Consider the following 26,629-nt stretch of genomic DNA (forward strand, 5'->3'; position numbering starts at 1 on the left):
GGAAACCTGTTATTCACAGCCCCCACCGTAATTGGCTTAGCCTTGCCGACATATTGATGTAATCCTCCCACTCCCATTGTGTTGCAATGATGTGTTGGTCATGCAGCTTTGGTTACTTTGGCATGATTCATAAGGAGAAGTGAACAGTTCTAACTACCCACTGCTTTACTGTTCTCCGAAAGCCAGACTGTAAACTTCTTCCCAATCAAAATCTTACTTGGATAATGAAGGTGGACATGCCAGCTTGAGTCTGGCAATAGTATGAGGAGGCCTGGTCACAGTAAGGATTTTCATATAATTGCTTCCTTTGGTTAGAACTTAAAAACCTGAAACCCCAATATCATACCAATGATCCCAGAAGCTTTTTTAGGGAGATTTTTGCATCAGACGCCATATCCTGACATAAATGGAGGGTAGCACAATATTGGCCCAGAAGACAGTAAAAAATTAGCAACACCAGGGGACAGCGATGGTCAGATCTAACCAAGACTATGAATTCATGTATGATTGAAGAGGAACCACGTTGCAAAACTTTCAACAACTCAATTCTGTTCCCTAGATTACATAAGAACCCACCACAACAGCATTATTAAAGCCAGGCACTACTAAAATTTTTCCACAAACCATATGGTAATGAAAGCCAGCCACATATTCAGGACGGTAGCTTAGTTATTTAACTGTTCATTAGGTTCGATTTACATATTTGAGTGGCCCACACGAACATGAACTCGGTGCCATGAAGTGTTCAGAATCCCTCTTAGGTTCCAAATATCTTGCACCTTTTCAGGTTGGACATTTGCGGCTGAATCCACCTGCAGATCAATGAAATGAAGAGACACATATTGCAAAACACAGTTAGCAATCCAATGAAATTGGATACGCAATGGAATGCTAACGTTTGTAAACATCAGCTTGGTTATAAAGAATTATGCAAGTTACTGAACTCAGGTAAAATTCTCCAGGAACTGGACTCAATGGTGCCAAAGCCATAGGCCTGTAACAACTAAGATCATAGGATGTTACATTTTTATCTTTCTTTAATGTCAGAAAAATACATTTCCATTAACTTATGATAAACTTCAGACAGAAGAAATTCTTATATTAATTAAGGACAGTCAATATGTTGTAGCATGGGTTAGTATGGTCTAACCGCTATGAATTTCTTTATCAGAAGGTTTTGTGTCCATGCTGGAAATGGTTATAGAGATGGCCTTGTAATATGGCTGCTTTGGATTACATTTACATGAATCCTAGGTAGAAAATCTAACTGATGATCAAATATTAATTGGTGCATTCTGCATTCTAACAGGGGAATGAACCAGAAAGAGTAACTTTATTATAAAAAAACAGGTGATGTACCGCTTTGGCAACAATTTCTGTACTGTGTGGGATATCAACTGTGACCTCAAAAAGCACCCATGCCCATTTGTCACTGCTGATGTGATCTGCTATGTAAGGGACACCAGTCTTCTGAGATCTAAAGGCTTCTACCCAGGTTTTGCCACCATCAATAGATACATCTACTCGTTCGATTCCACGGCCTCCTCCTGATACTGCATATCCACTAATTGTTACCTGCATCAAATTTGACAGCACAAAATCTAAGTAACTTGAGTAGCATCCAATTTGCTGGGGCACCATGGCAGATGTATTTGGATCAAATTAGTGAAAAGTCTTTTACAAGTCAGGTAAACTTCAATATTCTGGCCAAACAAAACAGTAAACATCAATATGATAATTATGTACAAACCTTTATAAAGCTGGGCATAATTCTAAAATCATGCAAGCCATATGAAACATGATTAAAGAAATGTCATAATGACAGCTTTATAATGGTATTTACATACCCACACAACCTTTATAAAGCTATGGTTGCAAAGAGAACTAACCTTTCCAGGTCTTATTGACTGCACATCTTCCAAAGAACAAATCACAGACTGCCAACCAGCAAAGTAGCTAATATTGGTCAAGACTGCAGTTCATTGAATAAACTTTTTCTTACTAATAGAAAGCTAGATAATTGTATTAGACCCACGTTCCTCACACATAAATTCCTCCCAATAGATTCAGCCCCAACTAAACTAAAATGCAAAAACAGCTTGTCTGGATGTTGATAATTATGGGTTAAAACATTGTCTTCATAGTTATACAGCTTATCAGAAAAACTTATAGTAAAGGTGTTAAATACCCTGCTTTAAAGTTACGAATATACAATAATTTACAGATAGGAGTAGACTAATCTAAGGAAAATCTAGTACATAAGACTAGACTAATCTAAGCAAAATCTAGTAAACACCTGAACCGGGAAATCCATTTGTGGCTTCCTGGTAGACCAATTGATGTTATCCCAATCCACAGCTGGCGGAAACATCTTGTAGTCCTTTTGCATGAAGAATCCCTGTAAGGTAGTAAATGGAACTCAGGCAGATGACAATGTGGAAAATGTAACACAATTTAGAATAAAGATGAAACCTCCTTCAACCTGGCATTCTTCTGCTATTATATTGATAGAATCCAGCCACTTGACAGAACGAGCACCTATAACACCTGGCACAATTACTCTCAATGGATAACCATGATCCCTGTTAAGAGGCTTTAGCATGATAACAAGATAATAGTTCATGTTAGGAAAACCCATTGGAATATTATGCTCCCAAAAACAATTCATCAGGGTGAGAAAGAGGAAATACTGAATTGAAATATAGAAATAGCAATATCATCAATTCAGGGCATCGAAATATCAACAATCATGAAGGTCTAAGCAAAGGTACACTGTAGAAAAGACCATCATCAGATGAGTGTAAGTTTCCTAACCTCTCCATTCATCTCATAAGCAAGTAAGACATCAGCTACAGGGTTTGTGGCCTGACTAAGAGGAATTGATGCCTTGTATGGCCCACCATTCTCCTCCTACACTTATTTTAAACACAAATAATGGAATATGAAGTGATGTTCTCATGTTGATAGAAACAGCCATTGAACAGCGCAAAGATTAACAATGAAATTCAAGAGGCCAAAGTTACTACCTTACACTTATCAATGCTTACAAATTCAACATGTTTTCCGCCAGACTGAGTGCTACTAGTCAGCTTTGGTACCCCAATGAGTTCAAGAACATCAGCCAATTTGGCACCTCCCCACACAGCTGAAAGGTCAGAAAGACAATATGAAACCAAATATACTAGAACATCTATAATGCAATTTGACATGTGGTTATGAATACTAAAATTACAAACAGACATGAAAATATACATAGAATTAGGGGGGAAAATAAATAGAACTCCTGAACAAATAAAGCTGGCTCTAAATCATTCCTAATTCTGGACACAGACATGCACGTACATGTGTGTGAAGTGCACACATGCATATCTGCATGTCTCTACACATGCACTCACACATGAAACATAAGTTTGAAAAACTCATTGTAAGTTTGGGATGGATATAACAAACCATTCCCTATAGCAGAAACATCCCAGCCAACTCCTCTAACTTTCCTGGTTTTGCTCATGGCAGTCCTCCTATTACCCGCACACTGAATAAACCATCAAGCCAAATCAATGAACAAATGCAACAAGAACAGCACTACATAGAGCAGAGGCAAATCTGTTAACAAATCATACCTGTAAAGTGGCAGTAACATTGTACTTTGGTAGCATCCTGTAAGTCATTAAAAAATTGCAATTCATTGTTTCAGGAACCTTAGAAAACAGACTAACACATAGGAAAGAATTCTGGACAGAAACTAGAGAATAGACTGAATTGCAAGATCAATCATCATAAATTGCTAAAACTGTAATACATACAGTTGGTTTCTTGGATTGCAATCCGCAAGGCTACCACTTACCTGATATCTCTCATATACAGCTTTTTGGGAGTTTCACTCAAACCACAAAAATCGACACAATATCTGATTTTCCAAAAGATGTTGTAAAGTCATTATGAATCCTTAACAGAATAAACACATTAAAAAGCTCTAACAAAGTGTTAGCATGAGACAAGGAAAAAGTATATAACCTATCTATGTCATCAACTACTGGTATTGGTCCATGATTTCTCTTGTAAAACAAATCCACCGGAGTCACATAAGAGGAAACTAAAGCTGAACGCGGTGGCTCAGCATTGAAGGGCTCCTGCAGTACAGATGCCAATAACAAAAGGATTACTCATTGAGACTCTTATCAATGATTACAATAACCTACAAATATTGTTTTTACAAGGCAATGGACACTTGAAAGGGGAAAAAAGCATTCCTCTTGGCCTAAAGGAGGCGTTTTGAACCATGCCAAACTCAATTCAACATGAAAAGAATCAGCTTTACCTACTTAGCACCTTGGACACAATTCTTTTCATGCATATTTAATAAACTAAAAGCTGAAAAGTTATATAAAATGAATCATATTTTCACTGGTAATCCAAAAATTATTCTTTTCCATTGGTTATTAAAATCAATACTTATCGAAACACCCAAGAAAAAAAAAAACCCTCCTTGCTCTAACTAAAAGATAAAATTCAATGATCAAAGGCAAAATGAGTGATTAAACAGCAAAATCTTGCCTTGGCGTTGATCTGAAGACAAGGATGACGAGGCGGCTCTCGTGAATAATCAGAAGGTCCTCTTATTCCTGGCATTTTCACTGCCCTTTAGGATTCTCTCAATGACTCAAACAGAAGCAATCAAGTTATCTTTCGCTACAGAGAGACTCCACCGAGAGGGAGAGAGCGTCTGTTGGCTTTTAGTTTAGTTTCCAAAAATGCTTTGATGATGACGAGGCTACAATTACAAAGGGAAGAGACCCATCATCCACCGTCCATCTGCAAGTAGGGTCCACTTCAACAATGCAGATAACCTCTTGATTTGATTAATAAAAATGCCAACTTGACCTTGCTAGTGAGTAGTGACGTGGAGACAGAGGGGATATTTTATGGTTTTGGTTTTTGCTTTTGTTTTTCTTCTTTGTTCTTTTTCAATCTATAATGGGGGCCGGAAAGGTTTGAAAGTCCGGGGTCTCCAAGGAATCCACAGAATCTGTTTTTCCAGGGAAACAGAGAAACCAGATATTAAGGTTGATAACAGGGCAAGGCCCCCTGTTTTTATACTTGTGATGGCAATTGAAAACAGCCACAAAGTTTTATTTTTTGGCCAAATTTGAGTGCTGCTTTGTCAGTGAAAATTTTTTATTCTTCCTATTGACATTAAAAATTTGTGGAAAGATTAAAGAATTTCATGGAGTTTTCAAGTTTCAATTTTCTTGAATGTTATCATGAATTTGCAAATATGAAGGGAAAACCATGCCAAAAGTAAGAGCAAGAGTTTCTAAGAGCAAGAGTTTTTGTGGATAATGTTCACAGAATTCAATTCAAAAAGAATGTAATCCTCAACTCAATTTTAGATGTGGGTCTTGAGTGTTCTATCTGCATTTGCTTTGTCTCTCAAACACTCAAAAGGTAGAAAGTTTCATTCCATTAGGAAAATTTTGCAATGAATAGCTCAGGAACTATAAAAGCAGTAAATAATTCTTCATTGTTTTTTGTTTTTAGACACGAATCAAACTATCTAGACTGTCAAATACGTATCGAAAACATTTTCATTGCAAATGCCTCAAGCTTTAATGGCACTCAAAAACCAACCTTCTCTAAAAAACTATAATACCATTGCCATCTCTGGCTTTGCAATGGCATGCAGATGCTGTTAATATTATGAAGAGAGAAAAAGCAGTGCATATGTATCGGAGATAATGATTAGAATTTTATCATTAATATAAAAAAAATAAGATTTATATACCTTGTCTATACAAAGACATCTGTACATATATTTGACAAGTGTAAGTGTTGGCTTACATGCAAACCAACACATGACAGCTAAAATATAGCCTTAATATTAACTATCAGTACAATAAAGCAAACTAAGTCAAAAACAGAAGACAATGTGTTATCAGAATAACATCTACTTGCTGCCACCATGCAAGTATTATTCCTCAACAGATGCAAGGCAAATGTTGTATTATTGGGGTGCTTTGTTGGCGGCTTGAAGTAACCATGGGAGCCATGAAGTTGCTGAAAGAGTTGTGATCAAAGAGATGAGGAAGTTTGATGAAGAAAGAGGAGCTGAGGAAAACACCTTGGTGAAGCCTTGGGTGATTATTAAGTAACTGGATAAGGACGTCTCGGAGTTATTATATTTTCTTCAAAAAGTTATAAGGTATGAAGTCTGAGTAGGAATTCTCAAATCAGTTATATTTCACAAAGTAATGATTACACATATACAAGGCGATACTGTCAAGAAAAAGGAAAGCTCGTATACAGCAATGAATGGAAATGAATAATAGAGAAAAACAAGGAAAATGAATTCGTGGTTGACTATAGCTAATGTGATTTGAATTATACCTGTCTATTATGCCCCGCAAAATGGTGGTGTCGTCAGAAACACCAATCTTGTTGCGAAGAATCTGAAAACGAGCTTTGGTAAGATGTTCGGTTAATAGATCAGCAAGCTGATGGAAAGTTGAGATATGAGCGATTTGAAGCTGACTAGGGGAGACTTGCTCACTTACAAAATGGTAATCAGAGTCAATGTGTTTCATTCAAGAGTGGAACACAGGGTTAACACAAAGATATATGGCACCCAAGTTATTACAAAGTAATCGAGGAGGACGAGGGAGAGAAACTTTGAGTTCATGGAGAAGGTTTCGAAGCCACATGATTTTTGTCATTACGGAAGCAATCAAACGATACTCAACTTCAGTAGAGGAACAAGCAACAGTCTGTTGTTTCTTGGAGCACTAGGACATGGGATTAGAGTCAAGAAAAATGATGAAAGTAGAGGTGAAAGTGAAGTCATCCTGATTGCCAGCCCAATCGGCATCATAGTAAGCAGTGAGGTGACACCAAAAAGAACAATTCAAGAATAAGCCATGAGAGATGGAGTGCTTCAAGTAACGCAATAGCCCCTTAGTTGTCGACCAGTGAGATTAAGTAGGCTTGTGCATGAACTGAGTGAGTTTGCTGATAGCATATGCAATGTTAGGCCGAAAGATGGACAAGTACTACATACTTCCAATAAGCCTATGGTACTAAGTGGCATTGGCAGCCAAGGTACCATCATAGAGAACTAGAGATAAAGATGAATTGAGAGGGGTAGCCGACTCTTTGACCCTAACCATATTAAACTGAGTGAACAAGTCTCGAATGTAGTGATGTTGAGAGAGAAATAAACCATGAGCTATAGGAATAACCTCAACACCAAGAAAGCGATGAAGGTAGCCAAGATCTTTGACAGAGAACTGACCAGAGAGAGTGCCAATAAATTTTCAAACAAGAACAGAGGAGTTGCCAATCATCAAAGGGTTATAAACATAAACCAAAAAATACATAAGAGATTCACCATAAGTGTAAATAAATAAGGAAGCGTCATTGGTGGCATTAGTGAATCCAAAAAAAAAAACAGCAAAGCGTTTTTGTTCCTCGAACTAAACATGCAGTGCTTGCTTGAGACTGTAGATTGATCGATGAAGTCGACACACATGCTTCGGATATATAGTGTCAACGAAACCAGGTGGTTGAGACATAAATACTTCCTCAGAAAGATGTTCATGAAGAAAAGCATTACTAACGTCGAGTTGATGAATAGGCTAACCCGGTGATAGAGCTAGTGTAAGAACAACTCGAAAGGTGATTGGCTTAATTACAAGACTGAATGTCTCACAATAATCAATTTCGGGCTACTGGTGAAAGCCTTTGGCAACAAGGCATTCCTTGTAGTGAGCCACGCTACCATTTAGGTGACATTTAACTATAAACCCATTAACATCAGACGATGTTTTGGTTACTCAATCTAGGAACCAGCTCCCACTTCTTGTTTTAATGTAAAACATTGATCTCCTCACACATGGCATGGTTCCATTCAAGGCTTTTGAGGGTGCCAATTATGTTGGTAGGTTTAAGAGCTAGTGGAAAAGGATGAGTGGTAGCGGCGAAGCTTATTTTTAGGGTTGGTTTGAAAACTTGGTTTTTGGAGTGGGTGATCATAAGATGGGTATTGTCTTAGCTGGGAGGCCTATGAATTGAAGAAATGGGATTAAAGGGTGGTGAAGGCACACAAGAGGACTCACCTGCAGAAAAAGAAGAAGTCACAATATCTTGATTGGATACCCTCAGGGTCAGATCAGCCTCAAAGTTGCATTCAATTGGTGTTGAGTTAGGGGGGATTATAGAGAAAAGTGAATGAGAGTTGACACAATCATTTGATAAGGGATTTGACAAATCAAAAATGCCATTAAGGGAGCTAGGTTGGGAAACTTGAGATGTTGTCCTAAAGGACGATGATGGAGATGAAGTTTGTAGAGAATATGCATTACCAGTGGTCCCACAATTTTGTGGTAGATTAGAATTTAACTGGACAATGGCTGGAGAATTTATGGCGACTGATGATGATAAGGAACTGGACATATTTGTGACTAGGGCAGTGAATGGAGAGATAGAGAAAGAATAGACTAGATAGGTAGCATGTGGGAAGTGATCAAAGTGTCCTTAGTTTGGGAGGGTAAAGATGGAAAATGATGTTCAAAAAATTGAACGTGACAAGAATGAAAAAATTTGTGAGATGTAGGTTCATAACATGCATAGGCATTGTGCATATTAAAATAGCCAAGAAATAAACATGGTTGGGATCGAGGTTCCAATTTGTATTTGTTATATGGGAGAAGCTAGGGATAACACAAACACCCAAAGGTGTGAAGTTTGGAATAATTTAGCACTTTATGGAATTAGTATTCAAAAGGTGATTTATTGTCGAAAAGAGGTGTTGGCATTCGATTAATGAGGTAGATAGCTGTATGAAACTCATAAGTCCAAAAAGAGAAAGAGGCAAGGATGCACGATGCATAAGATTGAGCCCAGTTTCAATAATGTGACGATGATAACGTTTAGTGGATGCAATATGTTAGGGAGTGTGTACAGGGGAGACAAGATGTTAGATACCATGGGTAGCAAAAATAGTTTGTAATCCTTGATGCATAGTACCTCCATCGGTGTAGATAGTGTTGATAGAGGTATTAAAAGACTTTTCAACCATGGTTTAAAATTTAGAAAAAAATAATTTGCACGTCAAATTTGTGAGACATGGTGAACAACAAAGAATATTTAGTGAAGTGATCCACAAATAGTATATAATTTGGAAAAAACCATCAATAGATCGAATTGGAAATGGTCCCCAACCATAGGCATAGAGCAAATCTAAAGGGCTTCAACTTTGCAAACTATAAGTGCCAAACGGCAGTTTATGACTTTTATTGCACTAACACGAGTCATAAAAGAAAAAAAAAGAAAAAATTAGATTGAATAGGTAATTTTTTAGATGATATAATGCGATTGAGATGGATGACCAACAATGATAGCAACACCATAGCATGCTTCCTTTATTTATGGCTGAGAGTTTTTGATGGTAGTCCACTCATGGACATTATTCCTGTTCACTCTTTTGGTGAGAGTTGCCTTTTGGTGGCTAAATTGTTCACACAAAAAGAGTTGGGGTCCAATTCAATAAAAGCATTATTGTTCTTACAAAACTGACAAACGAAAATAAGGTTCTATTTCATAGTAGGCATACATAAAACATTTGATAGATTGAAAGAGTGAAATGTAGATTAAAGTGTGGAATGTTGGTCTTAAAGAGCGAATTAGAGGGGGTGAATAATATTTTTTAAATATCACTAAACTTAACTTTTAATTAAAAGCTTGCTAAAGGTAGATGATGAAAAATTAAAGACCAGATAAAAGAATGATTTAAGAAGAATGAAATAAAGAAATAAAAAATAGTAGACAATGCACAAAGATTTATAGTGGTTTGGTCTCTTTAACTTGCAGTCACTACCATGATCTTCCAATCAAAAATTTTCAAATCAATTCACTAGAATTAATAGATTTCCCAAACATCCACCAAGCTTTTACAATGATTTTTCACAAGCTCAGCCACAACCTTTCAACAATGATTTTTCACGAAGATCAACAAAACTCAAAATTTAACTTTTCTAAGGCTGAGTTAGAACCTATAATAACAACCAAGCTAACCTAAGCTTGATCAATCCTTTTAGAGTGCCTCGGACACTCTAAGTTATGAAGGAATGTAGATTTGAAGGTGTATATATAATCATTGAGCTGATCTGAAGGGTACAAGATGAAGTGCTAAAAACTATTACAAAGATTAGAGTGGAACACAAGAAGAATTAGGAGGATTTTTGCTATTTTTAGGCTTTTTTTATTCTTAGAATCATCTCTTAATCTTCTTAGCCGTTAGAGATATTTTTTATACTTGAAAAATCAACTCTAATAGATGTTGACAGCTTCAGACCGTTGGAAACAATTTAAAATCCTTTCTAGCCATTTGTTTGTCTTCAAATACTCAAATTTAAATTGTCTGATAGTAAGTTTTTAGTTGGCTAATCATATTTTTGAGTCCATTAATACTTCTCTATCTCGTAGTCTGCGTCACTCTGTTAATCGGTTAAGAAAGATTTTAACCGATTAAGAGCTCACTGTCTTTGGAGTAACCAACTTCACTTTTGAATTTTAGCTGACTAACTCCCTTGGTTAACTGGCTAAAAGACTTCTGTTTGTAACTCATTTTGTAACTTTTTATTCTGATGAGTTTTGATGTTTGTTTCCAAATGATTATTCTACTAAGTGACATACATTTTTATCCTGCATACTCAAGTAATATAATTAGTCATTAGTGAATGGGAATGTTTTGTTATCATCAAAAACTCATGGAGTCAAAAGAATGCCTAATATGTGTGATACACAAACCTAAACCGTCACCAATGATGATACCATTAAGACCATTATAGGGTTAATGATTAGAAAGATTGTTCATGTTGGAAGTAACATGATGAAAGGCCCTTGTATCGAAAAGCCATTTTAAGGATTTGCTGGTGTTATGGCTAATGGTAGTCGGAGTTGCCTTAAGAGGAACAGGAATACCCAGCAAGAGCTTAAGGGTGTGGCAATCTTTGTCTACATGGCCTTTTTTGTCACAGTATTGATAAAAGAAATTTTGTTTGGAGTTGTTATTGCTTGTGTAGCCACTACCTTGTTTAGGATTTCCATTTAAGCATTGGTTTGTATATTAGTTGAACCGAGATTGTGAGTGCTGATCATTGGATTAGTTGTTGTATCATGAATGGGAGGACTTGTTATGATTGTACTGAGTAGTATTTGCAGTGAAACCACTTGTATGTTTGGCCTATTTTTGTGAAAGAAAGGACTTGTATTCAATAAGTTTATAGTGGAGTTCCTCAAGGTTGATTAATGTGTTACAAGCTAGAATAGCAGCAGCTATTTCCTTATATTCAGATCCCGCTCCATTTAAGACATGGAAGATCATATTAGTGTTGGGAACAACCGATCCAACAAAGGCGAGTTCATCGGTTAGTGAGCGAATTTTCCCAATATACTCTGAAATCATCATGGTTCCTTTAGTGATGTTGGCTAACTGATCCGTGAGACCCATGATGCGAGAGGTTAAGGCACTTGTCAGTGCAGTAGAGAGATGATCCCAAGCGTCTTTGGACATTTTAGTAGAGCTTGTCATTGGAATGATGCGTTCAGTGAGTGAAGTCATGATTCCTATTTTAAGGAGTTGATCTTGGGTTTTGGTGCCAATGGAGGTGGTTAGGATTTGAGACTATTTTACCATCAACAATCTTTTCCTTGGGAGGACATGGTAGTATGTGAAAGTTTTATCGGTAATAGTAAGGCATTGATAGTTATCCGGCCTTCTAAGAGAAAGGAGCTTGTTGCTAGGATACGGTTTGTGAAATTGGAGCTAGCTTTTGACATGGCCTACAGAAAAAGATCAAGGGACAGGATTGAAGAAGACTCGCTGGAGCTAGAGATGCTCCAATACCATATAAAGTCTGAGTAGGAATTGTCAAATCAATTATATTTCACAAAGATATGATTATATATATTTATACAAGGCGATACTGTCAAGAAAAGGAAAGCTTAGTATACAGCAATGAATGTTCATGATTGACAGAAAAAAACAAGGAAACAACTAATTTGATTCTCATGATGTCTGTAATTTGCATGATTTTTGTCTATTATAAGGATGGACTGTTAACTAGTGGATCCACCTTGCAACAGTTTGTAGGAAACTTCCTCTCTGATCTAAAATCAGTAATAAATAATTCCAAGTCAGCCCCTTTATAATATTCAAAGAAACCTAGTCCACAAAGAATTTGAAGAAACTACATACCTATAGGCAGCTTGAAGGCTTTGTCTTCTTCTATCTCAAGAAAGAAGATGCAGCCTCAAATATTTTCCTTCCTCTTCCTCTTCTTCATTGGATTTGCTTCTGCAGGTAAATTCAGCAACAACTTTTTCTCAACGTTCTAGTTCCCTTGTCATCTTGCCTAAGTGTAAGACATTCATCTTTATTCACAGGTTATCTTCAGAATCCGGATTTTGAATCCCAACCAAAGAGCCTGACTGAAAACACCAGCTCCCCTTTTGTTGCGCTGAATGAAAACAACACAATCCCAGGATGGACATTCCAAGGGACAGTTCAGTATGTAACAGCTGGTCAAACCATAGCTTTGCCAGATAATGGACATGCCATACAATTGGGTCAAGACGGCAAAATCAACCAGACTTTCACAGCCGATGCTGATTACACGAATTATATACTCACATTCACTCTAGCTCCAGGCGGCCAGAATTGTTCTGCCAATGCTGATGTACTAGTGTCAGGACCAGACAGTCAGGGGATCTTCTCTTTCAAGCAGCATTATGGCAAGGAAGCATGGCAGAGCTATGGGCAGCACTTGGGCCTCGGGGGTCAGCAAGAGCCCATCAACCTTGTCATTGAAAGCCGAGGAGTGGAGTCTGATGATAACTCCACTTGTTGGCCAGTGATTGACTCATTACTTATCAAAACAGTCGGAACACTCGTTCAAGGCAAAGGTAACTAGCAATGGTTCATATCATTCAATTGAAATCTTAATCCAAATGAGTAATCAGAAATATGACAACCTCAGCATGCTGAAGATTATTTCAATTATCTGCCCCAAACTACTTTTTTACTCGCTAATATGTTGCTTGTACTTTTTGGTTGGACGTAGATAACTTGCTGCTGAACGGAGGGTTTGAATTTGGCCCAGAATTTTTAAGCAAATCAACCGAAGGGATTCTACTTGATTCAGCATTAAGTCCTGTTCTGTCTCCATTAAGACAATGGGCAGTCATAGGAACAATCAAATACATAGACTCCAACCACTTCTTTGTGCCCCATGGCAATGCTGCAGTGGAGATTGTCTCAGGTGTTTCAGCTGGCATACAGACTGATGTAACACTCACAACAGGTTCTGCATATAGTTTGGAGTTCACACTAGGAGATGCCAACAATGCCTGTGAGGGCGATTTTATAGTAGAAGTTCGAGCTGGATCAGTAGTTCAGAATTTCACAGTGCAGAGCAATGGAACAGGATCAGCCCAGAAATCTTCCATGAAGTTTGAGGCAGGTTCGCGTGCAACGCGTATAAGTTTCTTCAGCTACACAAGTAGTCAGACAAAAGATGGCACCTTCTGCGGCCCTGTGGTTGATGAAGTAGTGTTGCTTTCCTCCAATGGCCTGAGACTGGCAATCAAGCCGAACATTTTGATTTCTCTGTTATTTCTCATACTCATTTTTTGGTAATGTGTTATTAAAAAAGGCATTTCTTTAACTAAGTAGTCGAGCCAGCCTTTTTGCTGGTTTCTGTTTTATCAAGTGAATTAGAACTTCAAGTAATTATTTTTCCATTAACACCAGATCGATCCCCATTGATATTATTATGAGGATTCAAGGTATATTTATTCAATCCTAGCCTACAATCTTGGCAGGCTGCTATTTCGAGAGTGCAGGAACCAGAACTTGGTATCTGCACCGGATGTGAAGAAGCTCACCTTCCTGGGTCGAGTAACCATTGTTTCTTTTCCAGGAATTCGGCACAACAACTTTGCAGCTGAAAGAGTGCCAAACCTCGTTGGTAACAGAAAATTTCCAGGGCAAACCATGGTTGAAAATTATCTATCAAGCAAGCATCATATTTACTACATGATTACAAAATTGCTACATTTGATTTACGCTGTTGAATAACAGTATACAGAATTCTGTTCCTTTGAGAATGAAGCATATGTTACAATAAATTCCCAAAAACTATTTCTTTTCCTTGCATAAATTTAAACTATCTTTAATTTCTATGCTTTATGGACAAATGTTTTACAGCAGCTATAGATGCTCTTTACAAATGCTTCCTCCATTTTCTGTGCTCTCTTCTGCCTGGCATATATCTTACATGAAATGTAATGGGAACCAAATCTTGCAAGGCAAAGTGGAAATCTGAAAAAATATCCCAAAGGAAATCCAGTTAATTAAGAATAACATAAGTTGTGATTTGCATGCATCCATTATTATAACATAATGTAACAAAATGAAATAAATACAAGTTAATAGCGATATGATAGTTTGGACACAATGTTGCAAGCCCCTTATTGTTCAGGAAAAATTAGACTGTACTGTTTCACGAGGAAAGAAAAAGATATGCATGGAAAAGTTTCCGAAAATCTGGAAATAACCATGCAACTCATACCTATTCAAGCTGTTTTAAACTATGACTCCAGGTCCAGAGCAATGCTAAACTTTTTCTACAACGCTCATCTGAGTTGAGCGTTTAAGAAGACTTCTGTATTCGAGACTTCTTGACCACTCATCAATCTCACGAGCACGTAGAACAGGCAGAGGATGTGAAAGTTGTCTCGTTTGAGCATTTCTGAACATCATTAGTTGATTAGACAACCCGAAGGAAAGTGCTAGCCAAGTTTTAATCGCTCTGCTCAAAACAATTCTCACCTTATATACCATCCAACTGGGCTCGAAGAAGCCTTATCATAAGAGCGAGCTTGATCCAAAAAGGCATCCACATTTAGCTGATCAGCCATAGATGGGCAGCCACCAGCTAATTTCATCAAAACAGAAATGACGACCTCTTGTAGGTGCATCACAACGAGAATCAGATATGAAATCATAACTATTTAATTGCAGATTATGTTAGCTCAGAGGTTAATTTTGCATACCTTGGGATCTTGTGCAACGAGAAGGGCTGCACGATCACAAGTTAGTTCTGCTGCTCGAAGCCAACGGAATAACTGTTCTTCTAAACCCCGAGCTATAAAGCCACCAAGTCCTGTGAATAAGAAAGGTATTCAAACCCATGTTGTGAATTAACTGCAGTGGAGTACTACTACTGATATATGCAACTAGACCTTTATTCATAACCAAAATCTAGGCTGTTTAAGCAAAACAATCATTTTGGAGGATAACAGTAGCAGATTGGAAACATTATTCCCAGTTACCGTCAAGAAAATCCTCCTGCTCATACTTGTGTTTTTTTCTCCCCAGTAAACTACTGCAAGAATACATGCCAGCAGCAAATGACCAGCAAAGCCCATACTTTTGCACACAGGCAGCATATATGTTACATCAACAATATATGAAGTTATCGTTAAAAGGTCAAGTGCAATGGATTTAAGCTAAGAATCACTTATCCTCCAAGTCCATAAGCTTGTCATGTTCTTGCATAAGACAATGTTTTCTCATACATATAATGTGCTCTAGTTGAACTATAAGTGTAGCAAAGTAGCTAAGTTGCCTCAACTGATTGAAGGAACCAAGCACATACCAGGTACAGTATACGCTCCAAGAGTGAGAAGATTTGCAAAGGTAAGCCACACACCATGATCGCATTTGAGATGACCCAACTCATGAGCCAAAACAGCCTATTTCAAATTAGCAGAGAAACAAAATTAATGGCATTTTATCATTTGAATCATAGCAATACTATGGAAAATAAAACACAAATAGTTTGATTTTGGCCTTTATAGTTACAGATATCAAAATGGAAACATAAGTAAAAGCAAAAAAAAAGTGAGAAACCAAATCAAACTAACAAAAAACAAGTAAGCAAATATCTTAAAGAAATAAAGCAGCAGTCAAGACAGAAGACACTAAAAGGGCCACAATAATTTTCAAGTTGATTCGCGACAGAGAAAAGAGGGAGACAAGTGAAGACCTGTAATTCCTTTCGTGAGAGAAGTTCCACAAGACTAGTATGAATGACAACAAATGGTTTTTTACCACTTATAGCCAATGTATAAGCATTCGGAACTGGGCTCTGACGAACATAGAGATCGGGAGCCTCAATATTCAATATCCCCGAGGCCTCAGCCATCATTTTATGAAGTTCCGGAAGCTGACAAATGAGAGAAAAAAGACAATAATTTGAAACAATTACATAGGATACGACCAGTAAAACAACTTCAAACAACAATTTCTGAACATCGAATAACCTGGTCTTTTGAAACACGAACCGAAGTCCCTATATTCTCAAGAAGCATAATTTGCTCTGTCATGGTTCCTGCTACAAAGCATTCAAAAAAAGCTTCTTTAACATTGAAAATTCACCAGAATTATACCAAAAAAGCTCTGGGTTTCGTCTTTGATCTCACGTCTTGTGTTTTTTTCTTCCAAAAGCAAATTTTAGATAGCAACAGATTCTGAAGAACTAATAAATAACTGACAAAATCCCATAATTTTGATTTTCAAATAAATAGCAAAAACAACAACGAACTTACCTAGTAAAGCCCTCCCTAGTTCGTTAAGCCCTGGAATCGCTCTCAGTAGCAGCGTATTCTGCAACCAAACAGAAATAAAATAAAAGAAATTCTCAACTAAAAATCATACGTATTAAAGGAAATTCATTAAGTTCGCGACAGAAACCGGACCTGCTTATCGAGGGGATGCCGGAAATCATCAGCGTCGAGGTCGCGAAACACGAGAGGAGAAGCTCTGGAGTAAACAGAAACCTTAATTCTTCCATTTCTCTTCTCGGCCGATCCAAATCCGACCGATAATGGACCAGCGGACCTGGAACCCGTCGGAGCTCCGAAGCTGAAACGGAACGAGGAAGTAAGGAAACAAGGCTTTCGAGAAGGGCAGAAACAGAAAGAAGAGAGAACCAGAGAAGCCATTGGTTTCTCGACGCACGCCAAGAGAATGACAAAAGCTTAGCGTTAAGTAAGAGGTTTAAATTCTTTTGATTAATGATTAGTTTTTTTCTCTCTCTTTTTTTAGTGAATTTTTCGAAGATATTTTTTTGTTGTTTCACGGTAACCATTTGGCGCCACTTCGTTTTCTTCCGGCCGTTGACTGTTTAGGTTTTTTCGTAGTTTCAAACTAAATCCAGTGGTAAATCTGGTAAAACACTTCGGTTGTCTCAAACTCTTACTACGTCGTCGTTTTTGACGGCAAAGGAAAACAAAAATATTATAAAAATCCCATCTTTCTTCTTCTTCTTCTTCTTCTTCACCTTACTCTGGCTGTTTCGAAGTTGAAAATTTTCTGCAATTTCCTCGCCATTGGTTTCTTTTTGGAGAGCTCTAACATCATGTAAGAATCTTAATTTTATTTAAATTTAAACAAAATCTTAATCAAAATCGAACCTTTAAAATTAAAAATTCTTTTCTTTCTCCTGAACAGGAAACATTCAGTAAATCGACCACCGACCCCAGATGCTGCAGATGATCGAGGGAAAGAACCCACCCTTCAAGAAATTATTAACATCAAGGTTTTTTTTATTAAACTCTTTTTGGGTTTTTTTATTTGCTTATATCTGATTTGATGGAATTTGGCAGTTAATTGAGAGTGGGGAAAAAGAGAGGTTGATGGAGCTGTTAAGAGAAAGGCTTATGGAATGTGGATGGAAGGATGAGATGAAAGCCCTTTGCAGGTTTTCAATTTTCACCACTCTAATATTCAGTGTCAACTTCTTGTTTTAACTGCCTCACTTCATACTCTTTGTACGTATTCATAATTAATCTTCTTTCTTGTTGTTTAATGAATCTTTTTTGTGTTAGCTGTAAATAATCCGAGAGTTAGCATTCATAGTGTCTGAAAATGGAAAGATTGTGGAACATTCCTCATAGATAAGGAAAGTAGAGTCCTCTGAATTTAGTCTGTGTTGTGTCATAATACATTAAAAAACAGAATATTTCCAACCATGGATTAAATTAAGGGATTAATCAATAGGGATAAATTGGTCTGGGGTTCTTAGGTCTTCATTCTTGCTTCCTTGTGTTTTGTATAGATATAGTAGTAGATAGACTTGGAGACAGATCTCTGTGCTATGTAGAAAATGTGAGAGATATGAAGCATTTGCTTGTCACTTTATGTTTTCTGTTACGGCAATGACTGAGATATGCTGAGGACAATGATGCATCTAATTGTAACTGACAATTTGTTGTAAAGACTGTTTATTGGAGATTTTGTCCATGTGAAACAATTATGTAATAAACTTTTTATGATAGTTATGAGAAGCTGTGTAACTCTTTCTCCAGCCTTTTGTTTTCCTCTGTCATCATTTTTCTTCTCAAGGACACACAAACAGGGAAATGAAGTGCCATGGATAGATAATTGTTCCACTGGAGCCTTATTTCTTTTCGGGATTACTTTTTTATCCCATAAGTTATTTGTTTCTTTCAGCGTTTAAGTTGCTTCCAGTGTATTTACTTTACTTTTATACTTCATGTTTGTGTGCAATCTTTCTGATGTTTAATAGAAATGTCTTTGACTTTGATGTCTGACAGGGCATATATTAAGAAGAAAGGAAGAAATAATGTCACTGTGGATGACCTTGTGCATCTAATCACACCCAAAGGCAGAGGTAAGAATCTATTTTACTTACTAATATTTTCCTTGTTATTACCAGTATCAATAGGTTGAAGCGATGGAAGTGGAGAAAATTAGTTCATACCGGAGAAATTGCAATGTTTTAATTTCCTTGGTTTTATTTTGGTATGCTCTTTTTCATTTTATGCTGTTCTGTAGTCCAAGCTGCTGGTTTCTAATAAAATGGATTCTGTTTGACTTACCTGCTTTTAAGCTCATGCCTTCTGTCACCTTTTATGTTTTTGGCATTTGGTTGCCCTATCAAGTCCATCACTGGTTAAATTCTTTGCTTATGCAGCTTCTATTCCTGACTCTGTAAAGGCTGAGCTATTGCAAAGAATTCGCTCTTTTCTCGTGTCCGCCACTCTTTGACCATCAGCATGCTTTGTTCATGTCAAAGAAGTGGGAATGTTATAGAGCTGTCACTAGATGGACTTCGATGGAAGCCTTGTTAGAGGTTTGGCTTGGTCAATAGGTCTTGGTGAATGGTTTAAGTCAGATGTTATTTACTTGAAATGACAGAATACCATTAAACGGATGGAATGTTTAGGGTTTTGCAGCAAGTTGGATGGAATATCATGTATTCATTCTTGATGCCAAGGGATCGGCAAGTTATAGATGTTTCCATTTGTCTGCTATGGTTTCTATTCCCTGTTACTGTCAGCTGCTACTTTTAAATGAAACCTTACGGCAAAGAAACTGTGCATTAGATTAACATTGTTGATTACTTAAGTGCTGTGATTGAAGCTAAGTTTATTATTCTTCTTCGTTGTGGGAGGCGGACCTTGTGATGATAAACAATGCATACTTTTTTCTTTTCGTATACTTCGTAAATTCATTGATGAGTATCCTTTTTATACACCTTTATCAAATCCCACTGAAGCTGGAGCTGTTGAATTAAGTTATTACTATACATATTGGCTTGTTCAATGAATTCATGGTAAGATTATTTTCCCGTTTCCTTGGGTGATTGATTTGAGTCTCCTAGTGAGCCTAGTGGCTGTTGCAGGAAAGGCATTTACATTGAAATCTTAACTAAGATTATATAGATATTATCTGTTGCTTGAACTTAAATCTATACTAGAAAGATGATGGGATTGTTAAAATTCCAATATGAATCATAATCTACATCCACAGAGATTTTGTCAGCAAGGAAATTGAAGAAAGATTATTTTGATATTGCATGCAATTAGGACTTGCACCAACAATTCACTTTCAAAATGAAACTGTCTCCTTCCAACAGTTTGGTCCCTTGGTGCAGATGGCTAGTCACTAGGAATTTTTAATGGTTTTTGTATGTTACTTTTGGATTGCCTATGAGGAATTCCACGCACCAGGTGACCCAGAGATTCAAAGTAGGGCAATAGCTGGCAGTTGCCTCTACCGGGTAGTTTAGAGATGTGTTTAAGGTGATAAATCAAGAATATGCAATACAATGTGATGGTAAACTAAGAAATTTCCAGATTCCAGAGCTACAAAAAGAAGACAGGAGAAAGCTATAGGCACAAAATAGACATCAAAGCCTTCATTTCTTGAGGAGTTCAACATTACACGTACTTGCCATTCTCTTTCACATCATGCAAGTCTATCTATAGGATTTTACTTCATAGAATATAACGCAAAAAGCTTACAAAGCATCTTCACAAGACACAAAATGCATTTATTCAGCTGGCTAATGCCATTTCCTGCTTTTTCTCAAGATGATTCACCAACTGGACTTACACCCACAGCTTGCGCTCTATGGTAAATCTCTTCAAAACAGGCAGCCAACATGCACCACAAACCCTACTACATTTGCACTCAGCTAACAGTTTGCTTATGGAGAGCCGGCTTGTTCACAAAGGTCTAATAGATCCAAAGTCTGCAAAAAATATGATATGAGACTCGTGAGCTTCAGATAAAAGAATTTGATTAAAAAAAAATTGACATGAAATAGGTGAATAGACAATTCGTTGCAGAGAACTCATTATTGTTTGCCATACCTCAGGGACTGAGAGCTCAAGACGAAACTTGGGACCATCATAGTGGTGCAGGACTGGCCTAAAAGCATCCTCTTCCAATGCCTTGCAGAGTTTCCTAATACGGATTCTCACCTATTTATCAAGGGGAAAAAAAAAGAAATAGAGTTAGTACAATCTTCCATGGAAACAAACAAGTGAAAATCCTACAAACTATAAATCCAAACTTTACCTGAGCAGGAAACCTTGACTCGCCTTTACACTTTTTGTCTTCCCAAGCAGTTGGATCAATGTTTGAACCCCCAAAACTTGCTGCCTGTACATATTAAAAAAAACACAAACATAAGAGAGGAAAAAAAATAAAGATGTTTAAATGATTATCACATCAATTTCTCAAGACAAATGAATTTGATACATAAATTAAGCCCGAATGCCTACTCAATACAGTATTACAAACTTCAAACATCCAAGGCTTTTTTTTTTCCTTTGGCACTGGGGTGGAGAGAGCAATCTCAACATAGAACCACATCCATCAAAAATTTAAATTGATGAACTTTAATGACTGTCACACAAAGCACTTGAAAACAAATAAAATACTCAATTTGTTAACTACTAAATCGTAATCTAGTGAAAGTGAGCCAAATGCAAACATTCAGAGAGAGAAAGGAACTCCTAAAGGCAGAAAGAAAAACCAATACTGCCTAATCAACCTACAACCTCAAGCATTCTAGAGGAAATGAAAGGGGTATTAAATGAGAATAAAGTTGGTGAACAAACCTCAAAAATACCATGCAACTGATGCGTAGTGTAGTTATAGAGAAACAGAGGTAAGCCAGGTGTGATTGCCCGGACAGAGTCCCTGTATCTTGGTGGTAAACCTATCAAATGAGATAACAGCAACATGTATGAGTCGCGCCTAATAATGTTGATAACAGAAATTTATGAAGTGATAATTACATCTTCAAATAGATGGAACGACCTCTTTCCAGGAGAAAGTGAAAATGGAGGGAAAAAAGTTGACATGAGAAAATGGCAATTACCAAATAGCTGGCGCTTTAAATCTTCCTGCATTGTATCATTGTTACAAACAAAGATGTATCCTCCAAGCACCTCATTTCTTGGGAGTGTCTCTGTTGCAGGCAAAGTCTTGAACCTTTTGTCAACCGCATTGTTCGCGTTGCTGTTCTCATTGCTGTTGTTATTGTTGGTGTTGCTGTTATTATTGACATCTTTGTTGCTCTGATTGTTGCCACTATATTTGTTGCCCGCCAGATTTCCAAGGCTATTGCTGTTATTTTTCTGGTAAACGGCATTCATATTGTAAATACTGTTTCGGAAGGAACTTTTGCTTGCATTATCTCCAATCTTGGAGTCCAGGTTCAACATGTTGAAGTTAAGGTTCTCAAATTTGTTGTCTTCCTGGAACCCAAATTTATCCCTTGTTCTTATTTCAGCTGGACCCTTCGAAAGATCCAGATTGTTCATGCGTTCACCCTTTATCCTTGTCTGTTCAGCCAGTTTAGAGGCAACCATCAACCATTTGTGATCCTCTGAGACTTTTGATTGTCCTCGAAGATCATCACCCAACTGCCAAAAGCTATTTATGCTCTCCATCTTGCAAATTCTAATAAGAGAGGTCAACAAAGAACTGTTAATTGCACAAGAAGACATAATAATACATCAAAGATTCAGCAACTCGTACAAATCCATATTTTGTAAAATCAAAACCACATCAAAACGAGAAAATGAAGGCAACAAGTCATCATTTGCCTTTGTTCAATTTTTACCTAGCTAACACACAGAAAAGATTGAGCAAAGCTTAAACAGTCAACATCGGGAACCCCATCAACCAAGATGCTTCAGTTTCTACCCAATAACAACAATAACCCAAAGAAATTCTTAAGAATTAAACCATTATTTGTTCTAACACACAGAAATCAAGGATTAACATAAAAACAGGCAAAACCTTGACAGTTCCCATTTCCTTCTCTTTCCCACCATTTAGTTAACACACAACAGAGCCCAGAAATCCTAAAACTTAAAGTCAACTCCACTTGACTCAAAGACAACCAACATTTCCACTAATCTGAACCCAACGCAGTACAGTTAATCCCAAAAAAATAAAACCCAGAAACATAGTCATCTCTACCAAAATACCCACAAAATCAAAATCATTAATAACAATAAAATGTATGGCACTTCACAAAGAACTAAACAAAGAGATGCAGAATTTACCAACGAAGCAAAGTACAGCTTCAAGTTTTAGCCTTAATAAGGATTGATTCAAAGGATTTAGAAGCTAATTTTGATGGATAGATAAGAACCCTAGATTTGGGGATCCAAAAGAGGAAAACAGAGAGAGAAAGAGAGTACCTTTATCTTTTTATCTTTGCTAGCTGTTTGGTGAAACCCGCAAGACACGACACAGGGATGGGGAGAGAGAGAGAGAGTACGAACGACGGGATTTTTAGTGTATTTATAGATTGATGTGACGAAAATGCCCCTCCAGATTTTGAGTATTTCCTGGCTTTCGCCAGTTCGGTTTTTTTTTTTAACAAAAATTGTGGCGTCAGTGTTTTGAAATTAAGGAAGTGCGGTGTGGCGGGAGTGATAATGTCGACGCGCCCCCTTGCCCGCGTGTAAAACAGTTTTTTGTTTTTTAGCTATAATATAATAGTAATTGAATTTAATCGAGGCACATACCATACATGCAAAACAATTATTATTCAAAATAATAAAAATTAAAAAAAATTAGACACAAATCATGTATACAAAACAATTATTATTCTTTAATCGAGACAAATCTCTCAAAATAAATCTCGAGTAAACATATATATAATATTATACAAAAATTGATGAAATGATAAGAACAAATGAATAACCAATAAAACAAAGTGGATAATGGACCAAACATGTGAATTAAGTTCTTTTTAAAAAATTGAATTTTTGAAATTTTGACTTTCATGAAATATATGTGAACCCCAACCCCTTTCACATGGTTCACGTTCCACGCACTTAAAACCGCGCCTGTGATTTAGCACTAACTTTCGGTTGGTCAAAATCTATGCAAGCACTGTAGTTTTGAGCAGGTGACAAAATTCAGTGACCGTCGGCAAAGACGTTCCCTCCACCGTCCGATCTGTTGATTGATTTGAAAGAATGACGCCTTTACGCCGCTCACCAATGCCCTTGGAGCACGTGGGGTTTGGGAGGTGTGGGCTCGACTGCGTTTGGTCTACAGTAATGTTATTGCTCTCTCGGTCATAACGATGCCACCTCAAACATAGGCAGGGAATCTTCTTTCTTTCATTTTGAACAGGTATCACTCGCAATATTGTTTGGCTCCAATAAATTAGTTAAAATTAGTTTTAAATTCAAATCTTTCTACAATTAAGAAGGTGGTATTATTATTCATGGCCCAAAAAATACAAAGAAAATCGGTTCGAAATTAAATAATGAATAATCATTATTTAGTTCAATTTTCAATTCATAAATTGAAAAATCTATATTATTCGAATTGAATGGATTATATTCTTTTATTAATTTTTATATTTTTATTTAAATTCTAAATTATAAACTTTAAATCTAAATAAATCAATAGTTAGTTTATTGTTTGTTACATAATCCTTCTCCATAAATAGTAGAGTTTAAATCTCCGTTCCCGTAATTATAAAAAAAATAAGCAAATCAATTTTATATTTTTTTGACATTATATTCAAAAAAGTCTTTAAATTATATTAAAAAATTTAAATAAACCCTTATTATTGTATTAAATTCAATCAAAGCTTTCTAGTTTTGTTTTTGATCAAATAAGTCCTTACGACTAATGATTGAATAACTATCATTAGTTAAAATATAAGTTATCTTTATATACTCACCCAACGTTGATGTAAACTATGAAAAATGTCATACGATCATGTCATCATGTCACGTCATTATCAATTATGAATTATCAATATACCACATAAATATGGCATGATATATAATAACAATGACATTTTGATTAAGTTAATCATTAATTATAGGAGCTTATTTGACTTAAAATAAAAAATATAAGAATTTATTTAAATCAAAATAAAAATATAGAGTCTTAATTGAAGATAATAAAAGAATAATAACTTATTTAAATTTTATTGAATAATTTAGAAATTTAAATATTATAGATGTCTTTTTCCTAAAAAAAAGAAAAACTACAATCATATACATGAAAAAAAAGTTGGTAGCATGTAAAGCATAGTATAAACTTGTCATAAATATTCAATAATTTATATTTCGATTACACTATTGATAATATTTTCATTCACAATATTCAAACTCGAATCTAAGATATTTACTCAAACTCTAACCCATATTTGATGGATTTGAGTTTAACCTAACATGGAACAACTGTTATTTATTTTGAAACATTGATTGAGATAATGACACCCCATAACATGTCATGCAACAAAGTGGGCACCAAATAAACATACATTTTGTGGGCTAACACAAAGAACAAGCCAGTGCATATTTATTTGTTGGTAAAATTGCACACCATGTGACCCTCTTGCTTTAAAATGATAAACCTTTGAACGTGCCAACAAATAGAAGCCTACATTTAAGCTGTCTCCAAATAAACAAGGCCCAAATGTTGTTGTACTCACAAATTTTCATTCAATGAGGAAAAGATATTTTGTTTATGATTTCTGCCTTGAAATTAGCTGGCAAATCATTTTCTTTTATGCTACTAGGTCTACATCCATTGTTTCATCAAAGGGGAAAGTCAAATCATTTTTAGCAAATTCTAGTTGTCGTTTAACCAAACAAAGTATTCCTCAAATTTCTTGTTATGTCTAGTCAGCAGCAGACAATAGCAATATTTATAGCATAAAGTTTTGTAATAAAATCATGATATTATTATTATTATTATTATTATTTAACTTGTTAGTATGGTTGGTGAGATTGGTTACAAAGTTAACTTAAATGGTGTGGAATCAATATCAATAAAATTTTTGTAGTCTTGACTGATCTTTTGCCCACCCAAGCTAAACAGGAGAAGATTGAAACCATTTTATATTCATGCATGTGCTTGTTGTACTTTGTAGATAGATCTTGTGTTTTTATTGGTTAAATGCCACTTATGGTCCTTAAATTTTTATTCCATTTTACTTTAGTCCCTAACCTTAGTAACCTCTAAATTGTTCCATTTAAGTCTTTTAACTTTTTTTAAAATGATTATATTATGTTCCTTTCATTGAGTTGTTCATTTAAAATTGATACGATACTCATGTTGTTGATTATTTGGCATGCTTTGTAAACATTTTTTTAACATTTCACATAGACCTTTTTTTTTTAATTGTTAACAAAATATTGTAATAAAAAGAATCAAAACAAAAGAGAACTTAGTAATTTATATTTGTTATACATTATGCATAAATTAGAGTTTTATATCATCGATGACTAGTTATGCATGTATCGGTTGTACCTTTTAAGTTTGGAGGATAAAGCAACATAAAGATGTGGTGGGTCTTAGGTATAGAAACATGAGATTTCTTCTATCTATTATTTATATAATTTAGGTTTAAAATGTGAGTTCATGATAAGTGGTATCATATTAAATTTAAATCTTTCCAAATATAAGACCTTCATGTGAGATATAAGGGTCAAAGAGGACTCGGACCAGTGTAAAGATCTTTTTCTTCTATAAGTAAAAAGTTAGTATAACAAGGATGTTATACAATTAAATGCGGTAAAATATTATAGATTTCACATTAATAAGAGATGAGATTGATCTTGAGTGTATAAACATAGAGTTTCCTCCACATATCAAACATGCCTTTTGATTGAAAATGTCGATCCATGACAATAAAATGTTGGTCCATAACAATAGGGACTATACTAGGTCATGACAAAAAGTCTAATTGGATTAAAGATCCAA

The 26,629-nt window shown here is 36.1% G+C and overlaps 5 protein-coding genes across 6 annotated transcripts; 2 read left to right on the forward strand and 3 right to left on the reverse strand.

Annotated features, from left to right (window-relative positions):
- Positions 1-475: 475 nt before the first annotated feature.
- SOX (sulfite oxidase) lies at positions 476-4,982 on the reverse strand. The gene is made up of 12 exons (XM_021443340.2): positions 4,555-4,982; positions 4,015-4,130; positions 3,845-3,907; positions 3,621-3,657; positions 3,451-3,532; positions 3,027-3,145; positions 2,815-2,910; positions 2,483-2,593; positions 2,297-2,398; positions 1,890-1,937; positions 1,360-1,575; positions 476-812 (listed from the first exon to the last, which is right to left on the reverse strand). The coding sequence occupies exons 1-12, from the start codon at positions 4,627-4,629 to the stop codon at positions 696-698; spliced, it is 1,182 nt and encodes a 393-aa protein (XP_021299015.1). The 5' UTR covers positions 4,630-4,982; the 3' UTR covers positions 476-695.
- Positions 4,983-12,220: 7,238 nt separating this feature from the next.
- LOC110427848 (Emb:.1 protein, putative (Protein of unknown function, DUF642)) lies at positions 12,221-13,916 on the forward strand. The gene is made up of 3 exons (XM_021443475.2): positions 12,221-12,355; positions 12,439-12,957; positions 13,116-13,916. Exons 1-3 carry the CDS (start codon positions 12,298-12,300, stop codon positions 13,688-13,690), a joined length of 1,152 nt encoding a protein of 383 aa, XP_021299150.1. The 5' UTR covers positions 12,221-12,297; the 3' UTR covers positions 13,691-13,916.
- A 135-nt stretch (positions 13,917-14,051) lies between these two features.
- LOC110427849 (Peptidase family M48 family protein) lies at positions 14,052-17,144 on the reverse strand. Its single transcript, XM_021443476.2, has 9 exons — positions 16,816-17,144; positions 16,666-16,723; positions 16,381-16,448; positions 16,104-16,283; positions 15,714-15,810; positions 15,109-15,218; positions 14,885-15,018; positions 14,625-14,804; positions 14,052-14,374 (listed from the first exon to the last, which is right to left on the reverse strand). Exons 1-8 carry the CDS (start codon positions 17,059-17,061, stop codon positions 14,669-14,671), a joined length of 1,029 nt encoding a protein of 342 aa, XP_021299151.1. The 5' UTR covers positions 17,062-17,144; the 3' UTR covers positions 14,052-14,374; positions 14,625-14,668.
- Positions 17,145-17,364: 220 nt separating this feature from the next.
- LOC110427850 (transcription/mRNA export factor) lies at positions 17,365-19,582 on the forward strand. The gene is made up of 5 exons (XM_021443477.2): positions 17,365-17,479; positions 17,570-17,657; positions 17,725-17,819; positions 18,676-18,752; positions 19,056-19,582. Coding segments are annotated over exons 1-5 (336 nt in total). The 5' UTR covers positions 17,365-17,477; the 3' UTR covers positions 19,130-19,582.
- Positions 19,583-20,258: 676 nt separating this feature from the next.
- Positions 20,259-23,226, reverse strand: LOC110427781 (DCD (Development and Cell Death) domain protein). 2 transcript variants are annotated; one of them, XM_021443379.2, is made up of 6 exons: positions 23,089-23,226; positions 21,756-22,339; positions 21,493-21,593; positions 20,948-21,031; positions 20,740-20,850; positions 20,259-20,618 (listed from the first exon to the last, which is right to left on the reverse strand). In XM_021443379.2, exons 2-6 carry the CDS (start codon positions 22,327-22,329, stop codon positions 20,574-20,576), a joined length of 915 nt encoding a protein of 304 aa, XP_021299054.1. In that variant the 5' UTR covers positions 22,330-22,339; positions 23,089-23,226; the 3' UTR covers positions 20,259-20,573. The 2 variants fall into 2 exon arrangements, with proteins under 2 accessions (XP_021299054.1, XP_021299055.1); XM_021443380.2 differs by having other exon boundaries at positions 22,951-23,091.
- Between the last annotated feature and the right edge of the window lie 3,403 nt (positions 23,227-26,629).

This window comes from Theobroma umbraticum, unplaced genomic scaffold (assembly GCF_002168275.2).
Source record: "Theobroma umbraticum cultivar Fairchild unplaced genomic scaffold, ASM216827v3 scaffold_239.0, whole genome shotgun sequence".
NCBI lineage: Eukaryota > Viridiplantae > Streptophyta > Magnoliopsida > Malvales > Malvaceae > Theobroma > Theobroma umbraticum.

Excerpts from the sequence above, each read along its gene's own strand:
- SOX (XM_021443340.2), bottom strand. The coding sequence starts at position 4,629 with ATGCCAGGAATAAGAGGACCTTCTGATTATTCACGAGAGCCGCCTCGT. Across the intron at positions 2,399-2,482 it reads TAATAGCAGAAGAATGCCAG|GGATTCTTCATGCAAAAGGA; the intron begins GTTGAAGGAGGT and ends ACTACCTTACAG. Across the intron at positions 1,576-1,889 it reads AGTCAATAAGACCTGGAAAG|GTAACAATTAGTGGATATGC; the intron begins GTTAGTTCTCTT and ends AATTTGATGCAG.
- LOC110427848 (XM_021443475.2), top strand. The coding sequence starts at position 12,298 with ATGCAGCCTCAAATATTTTCCTTCCTCTTCCTCTTCTTCATTGGATTT. Across the intron at positions 12,356-12,438 it reads CATTGGATTTGCTTCTGCAG|GTTATCTTCAGAATCCGGAT; the intron begins GTAAATTCAGCA and ends CTTTATTCACAG. Across the intron at positions 12,958-13,115 it reads AACACTCGTTCAAGGCAAAG|ATAACTTGCTGCTGAACGGA; the intron begins GTAACTAGCAAT and ends GGTTGGACGTAG.
- LOC110427849 (XM_021443476.2), bottom strand. The coding sequence starts at position 17,061 with ATGGCTTCTCTGGTTCTCTCTTCTTTCTGTTTCTGCCCTTCTCGAAAG. Across the intron at positions 16,449-16,665 it reads ACTAGGGAGGGCTTTACTAG|GAACCATGACAGAGCAAATT; the intron begins GTAAGTTCGTTG and ends GCTTTGTAGCAG. Across the intron at positions 15,019-15,108 it reads TCGTTGCACAAGATCCCAAG|GTCGTCATTTCTGTTTTGAT; the intron begins GTATGCAAAATT and ends CACCTACAAGAG.
- LOC110427850 (XM_021443477.2), top strand. Across the intron at positions 17,820-18,675 it reads GAGATGAAAGCCCTTTGCAG|GGCATATATTAAGAAGAAAG; the intron begins GTTTTCAATTTT and ends GATGTCTGACAG. Across the intron at positions 18,753-19,055 it reads AATCACACCCAAAGGCAGAG|CTTCTATTCCTGACTCTGTA; the intron begins GTAAGAATCTAT and ends TTGCTTATGCAG.
- LOC110427781 (XM_021443379.2), bottom strand. The coding sequence starts at position 22,329 with ATGGAGAGCATAAATAGCTTTTGGCAGTTGGGTGATGATCTTCGAGGA. Across the intron at positions 21,032-21,492 it reads AGTTGCATGGTATTTTTGAG|GCAGCAAGTTTTGGGGGTTC; the intron begins GTTTGTTCACCA and ends TAATATGTACAG. Across the intron at positions 20,851-20,947 it reads AGTCAAGGTTTCCTGCTCAG|GTGAGAATCCGTATTAGGAA; the intron begins GTAAAGTTTGGA and ends CTTGATAAATAG.